General features: G+C 48.6%; 1 protein-coding gene across 1 annotated transcript; it reads right to left on the reverse strand.

The window, feature by feature from the left end:
• Positions 1-256: 256 nt before the first annotated feature.
• Positions 257-4,511, reverse strand: DLEU7 (deleted in lymphocytic leukemia 7). Its single transcript, XM_043891525.1, is given in 5 exon segments — positions 257-396; positions 2,188-2,390; positions 2,392-2,627; positions 2,732-3,025; positions 4,418-4,511. Coding segments are annotated over 4 exon segments (825 nt in total). The 3' UTR covers positions 257-396; positions 2,188-2,189.
• Between the last annotated feature and the right edge of the window lie 2,654 nt (positions 4,512-7,165).

A 7,165-nucleotide genomic window follows, 5' to 3' on the forward strand; every position in this document is an offset into this window, starting at 1 on the left:
GGGGGTGGGCAAGGGTGGGAACCACACAGTATTTCTTTATTAGCGGCAAGAAAGGAGATAATTGGAAGTGAAATCTTTTAGGTAAAATGAAAGATACTTGTGTCAGATGGCCTCAATTTTCTCAGAAAAGGAGTGAGAGGGCTGGGGTTTGGATGAAGAAAGTTTGCAGAGAGTGGAAAATGTTTAGGACAAAAAGTCAAGTAGAGAGGGTTAAGAGGATTACCAAGTAGAAGGGGCAGCTGTGTTAACCTCCAGTGGCATGAGCTGTAGTCCAGAGCAGGGGGCGGCCATCTGTTAAGCTGGGTCAGGTCCTCTGACAATGGTTTTCTGGCCTGACCTTGCCTCTGTGATTTACCAGGGTCCTCGCTGCAGTCATTTCAACAGCTGCCTTTCTGCCTGCAAGATAATCCAAGGTCCTCAGCATGACCCAGAGGCCTTTTGCATCTGACCCCACCTAACTCTCCAGCATCCTTTTTTTTTTTTTTTGCCTTCTGCCATACTGAACTAATTTTAGTTCCCCCAAAGCCCTAGGTCCTTTCATTGCTTCTGGGCCTGAAATCCCACAGCTCCTCAGAAATGTTTTTTCCCTTTAATGCTTGGAGAGTAAACATTCTTTAAAAAAAAAAAAAAAAACAAACAAGGTTACCTCCTCCAAGAAGCCTTCCTGGATCACCTAATGTAAAACTGATCACTCAGCTTTTCCTTTTGTCAACCCATCTGTGCCCTGTGTAGGTTCCTGGCATGACAGAGTACTTCCTGTTCCATTAATTCTAAGATGCATGTTTTTTCACATTTCAAAAATCTCTGAAGTGAGGATATGTCTTATATTTGATAGTGTGTTACGGTTTAATTGGTAGGATTTTTATTATTATTATTATTTCTCAGTGGTACCAAAAAAGGTGCATCCTACCTCAAGAGCATTGGTGAAATGCAGCTTCGTTTTTAAAAACTTTTTAGAATGAAGCAGTGATTTGCATCTGGAGGTGATCTCGTTTTCTCTCCCAGCACACACACTTCAGCAATATTTGGTTCTGTCCACTGGTGGGGAGGGTATGCTGCTGGCATCTACTGGGTAGAGGCAGAGGATGCCCAGGACCACCACCCCCCAACCACACACACACACAAAGAATCATCCTGCCCAAAACGTCAGCAGTGTGAAAGTTGAGAAACCCTAGTTTAGGGTGACAATATTTATTCAGGTATATGCTATGCTTTATTATATTTCATTTTAAATCAATCTTCTAGGAGTATAAAGTTCAACCTAATATATATCAATATTTTCCAAACGTTAGCTTGTAGAGCAAGAACAGCAACTCTTGAGAAATGCCCTTTCTTCATCACCCCTCTCCCATGTCCCTCCACTAGACTCCCCAGAGAATGAATGAAGCAATATTAGGGATCAAAATTGGAAGGCCAGAGGGTCTAAAAGTGATCTGTGACCTTAAACAAATTAGGAGAGTTAACAGCAAGGCCAAGACTGGATCCCAGACCCCCAGATTTCCCCGCACCCACGCAGCCTAGGAGGCAGACCGCTCTGCTGTCTGCCTAAATTGGCTAACACAGTTTGGTACCTTAAGAGGAAACCTGTGCCCTTCAAATATGAGCAGCGCGACTTAGCAGGAGTTTAGCCTGAGTATTCACGCTTCAACACCAGGCACCCACGCCTCTCTGGTGCTACTTTATGAGAATTTAGGTTGATTCTGTAAGGCCCCCGAGCTTTGTGGGGAACTGGATTTATGCAAAAATAACTGCGATTCATAAGTGTGAAGGAACTTCAAATACCTGTAGGTGATTTCGTCATACAAACGGCAGAGGGAACGGAATACATGTATTTGAGGCTGCAGGGGAGAGGTTATTAATTTGGAAGGAGAGCAGGCGGAGCGGTCCTCCACGCCCAGAAGCTGCATGTGTGAAAAGGGCCTCGCGCTGGAGCTGGAAGCTGATTCATGTGAGCGAGGGAGGGGTCCCAGAGGAAGGTTTTGGCAAAGCCTTTCCGTGTCTCGGTGCTTCAGTCAGGTGGGCACCGATTGCTCCCTCCGCCGAGCACCACCTTCCTCCTTCCCACTCCAAGGGCTGGATCACTGGGGGAGGCTCCACTCTGGATCCTGTGGCCCAGCCTCGTGGCCGCCACCCGCCCTCTCCACCCTGCGCCGCCGCAGGGGGACGGATGCCGGAGGCCAGGCTCACCTTCAGGCGGATGGGAAGGACCGCTCCTGCTGGAGGGGGCCCAGGAGCCTCTGTCTGCTCCACTCTGACCAGCTCCGAGGGCCAGCGCGCTGCGCGTCGCCAGCCAGGGTGCAGGGCTCGCGGCCCACGGGGAAGCCCAGCAGTTCCACGCCCCCTTCGGCGCCTCGCATAGCTTCCACCTCGGGGGAGCTCGCCTGCTCCCTAGGACCCCAGATTCCTGATCCCCCGGCTCCCGCCCTCCTCTTCGCGCCCTCGCCTGGGCCCTGGGCCTGAGCGACACGCTGGGGCGGTGGGCACGTGGTCTAGGTCATGCGGGCTCCCGGGGGCGCCCGGACGGTCCCCCGAGCCCCACTCCTGCAGCAGCAGCTGAAGGGTGTGCAGAGCCACCATCTGATGGCCGGTGGAGGCCTCTAAGGGCGCGGGGCTGGTCCTCGCCCCCGCTGCCGGCTCGTTGCGCTCCACCCGGGCAGGTGCAGCCGCATTCGATGGAGGCGGGGGCGCGTGGGGTCGTTGGGGTCATTTTCCCAGCCCGCCGCTCCTCCGCCTCCCGGCCTCTCGGCATGTGGGGCCGGCCCCGCCCCGCGCCCGCGGTCAGCGACCCGCGCTGGCCCCAGCATTCGGTTCGAGTCCGATTGGGCTTGTTCCGACTCCAGACTGCCTGAAGTCCTGCTCCCCCGCCCCCCGCCGTGCACTAGAAAACCGGCCAGAAGCTGCGCGCCGTTTCCGCCTCCTCTCCAGGGCTTGGCTGGGACAACCTGCCGCTTGGTGCGGAGGCATCCATCCAGGGGTACCCCGGCCCATCTCCTTTGAAGGAGGCCTACCTGAGACCCTTTGGGGCCTGGGATGGGGGAGCACGAGTTAAAGACCCAACAGGAAACGAAAAGTGTGCAGGACCAGAGGAAAGCTCAGGAAACCAAGACGGTGCTTAATCCCCCTCCCGCCCGTTCACAGCCCTAGGGGAATTTTCAGGGACTTCGTGGAGTAGCCTTCACGGCCCCTGTCCCCCACACAGAAGAAAGGGACTGTGTATCCTCAGGCCCCTTGTGCTGGGAAGGCCTTCGGCAAAGTTGCGTCAGGGCGCAGCCTGCTTGCATAGCAACTGGGGAAGCAAGGGCTTGGCACTACCTAGATGAGGAGCCTCAATGTTTTTTTGTGAAACTCCCGAAGGACTTAGGCAGCAGAGTTTGAAGCTAAATCCTTTTACCAGCCATGAACCCGGGACAGCTGTACAAATAGTTGCTGGTTTTAATTAAACCTAACTTCAGCTACTTCCTTGACTTAGGAAAAAGAACTGGCAAATTTATGCTTTGATAAATTGGAAACTATTGGTGTGTGATTACACTTAAAAAAGAAAAAAAAAGACATTTGAGGGGACTGGTAGGGAGGACTGTCTCAGAGCGGAGTGATTTCCACTCTTTTCCTGCATGGGAAACAGTTTAGAATCTAAATTTTAGATAACCCCACAACCAAGTAAAATGGGACAAGGGTGTAGGCTGATAGCAGACAAGTACACCCTAGCAGACCCAGAGGATGGGGTTTCATTCTTCCTTTAGGAGGGAAAGTCCATCTTTGAGGCTGTGAAGTAAGATCTGGGGAGGCCCTTGCATGGGAAAGTTTCTCCAGGGAGTTCGTTAGTCTGGAAGTGTGGTCATCAGAGATACAGGGGGGATTGGGGGTCTTTGAAGGTCTCTTTAACTCTGGGATAATATGACCCCATATAATCCTCCCAACTCTCCAGCGAAGGTTCCTTCTCATGCTCAGTATTTTCTTCGCCTATGAAAACAAATCTGAACGCCAAGGTAAAGAAAACCTTTCTTAAACAAAAACAAGTATGTTCACACTAATTATAACTCAGTGAAAATGCATGTCTGTGCATTGACAGAGAGGAAATTACTTTGGAGGGAAGTAAATAGTTTAAAGTTGATTAGATTCTCTTGAAGTTACTTAAGTTCATAATGAAAAAGAGAGAAATTCTTCTTTGTTTTTTTTTTTCAATCCTCAAACATTGAACTACATTAGTTCCCAGAGACTAACCGGGAATAGCAAAAACTAACCCCTAACCCCTAATTTTCACAAAACATGTCAGGTCTCCAGGGTTGCTCCTCTTTCCAGATACATAGGAAATCCTAGTGGACCCACTGTTCCACTATCAAATGTCTGACTGTGAAAGCTTCTTGACAGATGGAATTCCAGCCAACTGCAGAATTGAGATCACCCAGTGCAGACTGACCTGAGGCCCCACTGTTCAAGATACCAGGCTGACTCTGAGAGCCGTAACACCAACGGAACTGCCGGAGGTAAGTGAGATGCGGCCAGAAAACCATGGGGCCTGGCATAGGATGATACGTGAGGCTTCATTAGCTGCCATGTTTTCTGGTATCAGTTAGAGAGCACTGGATCATCTGGAAACTCAAAGCTTTGTCTGTCTTGGCCATGACACGTTTTCCTTTGCCATGACCTTGAAATGGCTGATGATATGAGGCCCCAACCGAGGAAAAGGATCCATAAACTATTGAGGTGAATCCATAGCAGAGCAGACCTACCTTTGATCTAAAACACTTCCAAAGTTATGTATGCTGGGCTAGCAGGCCAGGTAACTAATTACACAGTCCCTACCCCCTGTACGAGCAATCTAAAGCCACTGGACAATAAAAGTCACATCCAAAAGAATGAAGGACTGGACACCTGGGATTTTTGCCTCACGGTATCTATCTCACTGTTTTATACAAACCACACCCTAATTTCCCAGGAGCTGTTCTTTCTCCTCCAGGCTCAGTCCACGTCATCAGGTGGGATGAACCCATTCCACATAAGAAGTGAACTGGAGCATCTAGGCCGAGGCCAATCACACATCGATCTGAGTTCCCACTGGGAATGGTCAGGAATGGGCACATGATGTAACAGGAGCCAATGACAGTATCATTTAGAGTCCTTTCAACTGAATGTACCATATAAGAGAGAATAATGGAACTAGAATAAAGTCCAGGCCAAAAGATGAAACAGCAAAAGATGAATTCCCCTTTAACAAGAAAGCTCCATATAAAATAATTTAATCAACAACTTACTGACTCAAATCACGAGTCTTAAGATAGGATGGCGCCAGGGTTGAGTAATCTTTAGGCGTGTCAGATATCCAGGGGTCCTCTTCTTTCCCAAAACACTGGAAATTCAGCTTTCTGAGGCTGGCACTCCTAATATCAAATGGCTGTGCAGTGACCCCTTGTGGATGTGAAGCCAAGAAGATGTAATTTCTGGAGCTTCTGCAGCCATCTTGTGAGTCTGAGGAGAGAGTCTGCCTGTGAATGAGCAGCACTAAAGAGAGCAAAGCCAAGAGATCTGGAGAGAGAGACTAGTGGTTTTATAACACTATCTGAGCCCCATATTGTGCTGCATAAGAAGAGAGCCCCATCTCTGAGCTTTCAGTTATTTGTTGCATTGCTCAGTCATGTCCAACTCTTTGCAAACCCATGGACTGCAACACACCAGACTTCCCTGTCCATTACCATCTACTGGAACTTGCTCAGACTCATGTCCATTGAGCCAGTGATGCTATCCAACCATCTCATCCGCTGTCATCCCTTTCTCCTCCTGCCTTCAATCTTGCCCAGCTTCAGGGTCTTTTTTAATGAGTTGTCTCTTCACATCAAGTGGCCAAAGTATTAGAGCTTCAGCTTTAGCATCAGTCCTTCCAATGAATATTCAGGGTTGATTTCCTTTAGGATGGACTGGTTTGATCTCCTTGCAGTCCAAGGAACTCTCAAGAGTCTTCTCCAACACCACAGTTTAAAAGCATTAATTCTTCGGCACTCAGCCTTCTTTATGGTCCAACTCTCACATACATATATGATACCATGGCTTTGACTATAGGGACCTTTGTCGGCAAAGTAACGTCTCTGCTTTTTAATATCTGTGCTGTCTAGGTTTGTCATAGTTTTTCTTCCAAGGAGCAAGTGTCTTTTAATTTCATGGGGGGCTTCCCAGGTGGCACTAGTGGTAAAACAAACAAACAAACAAAAGCCCGCCTGCCAATGCAGGAGACATAAGAGACACAGGTTCGATCCCTGGGTTGGGAAGATCCCCTGGAGAAGGGCATGGCAACCCACTCCGGTATTCTTGCCTGGAGAATCCCATGGACAGAGGAGCCTGGTGGGCTATAGTCTATGGGCTGGCACAGAGTCGGACACAACTGACACGACTTAGCAGCGGGGAGATGGGAAGAAGCAGTGTTTAATTAGATTGCAGCTACATGGCCCCAGCACTTTTTTTTCAGTTATACAAACCACCGAAATCTCTTTTTGCTTGAATTTGCTTTAGGTTGAGTTTACTGCCTCTTGCAGCAGAAAGTCACAACCGAAGCAAACTGCTTCAACTGTGTTATAGGGTAGATAACTTAATGGAGTGATCCTAGTGTTTCTCGGGCAAAACCCTGCTAAAAGGTCCCTCCAGCCATTTCCAGCAATGCTGAGTCATTTACGTCATCTCTCTACTACCTCAACAGTTGTGGGGAAAGATAATCTGAACAACTCTGGTCATTCCTAAAGACTGACAAGAGCACTGGAAAATGACTAGTGGAGACATTCATGACTCACATGATGTGGGATGGAAAAGGGAACAGAATAGACAAACTCAGTGAAGTAATAAGCATTTTTCTACCCATTAATAGACAAGGTCAAGGGTTGTTAGGTAAATGAGCATTCTGATGCTTCTTTTATTACAAAGGTTCTTTTTCCACATGAACAACAGATATGATCCCTTATGTGGAACCATGAGGAAGCCAGGCACAGTGAGAACAGAAGGGAGCTGGAAGAAGGTGCAGCTATGTGGAGCCTTTCTCAAAGGCCTTGGCAGAGCCCAGATACATCTGAGCCCTCCTTATATACTTTGGCAGTTTTCTCCAAAAGGGATCCAAGAAAATTCCAGAAATGGGGCCGTTAACCTTCAACACACTCCAGTGGAGTTCATATGTGGGGGCAAAACA

This window comes from Cervus elaphus, chromosome 30, assembly GCF_910594005.1.
Source record: "Cervus elaphus chromosome 30, mCerEla1.1, whole genome shotgun sequence".
Classification (NCBI taxonomy): Eukaryota; Metazoa; Chordata; class Mammalia; order Artiodactyla; family Cervidae; genus Cervus; species Cervus elaphus.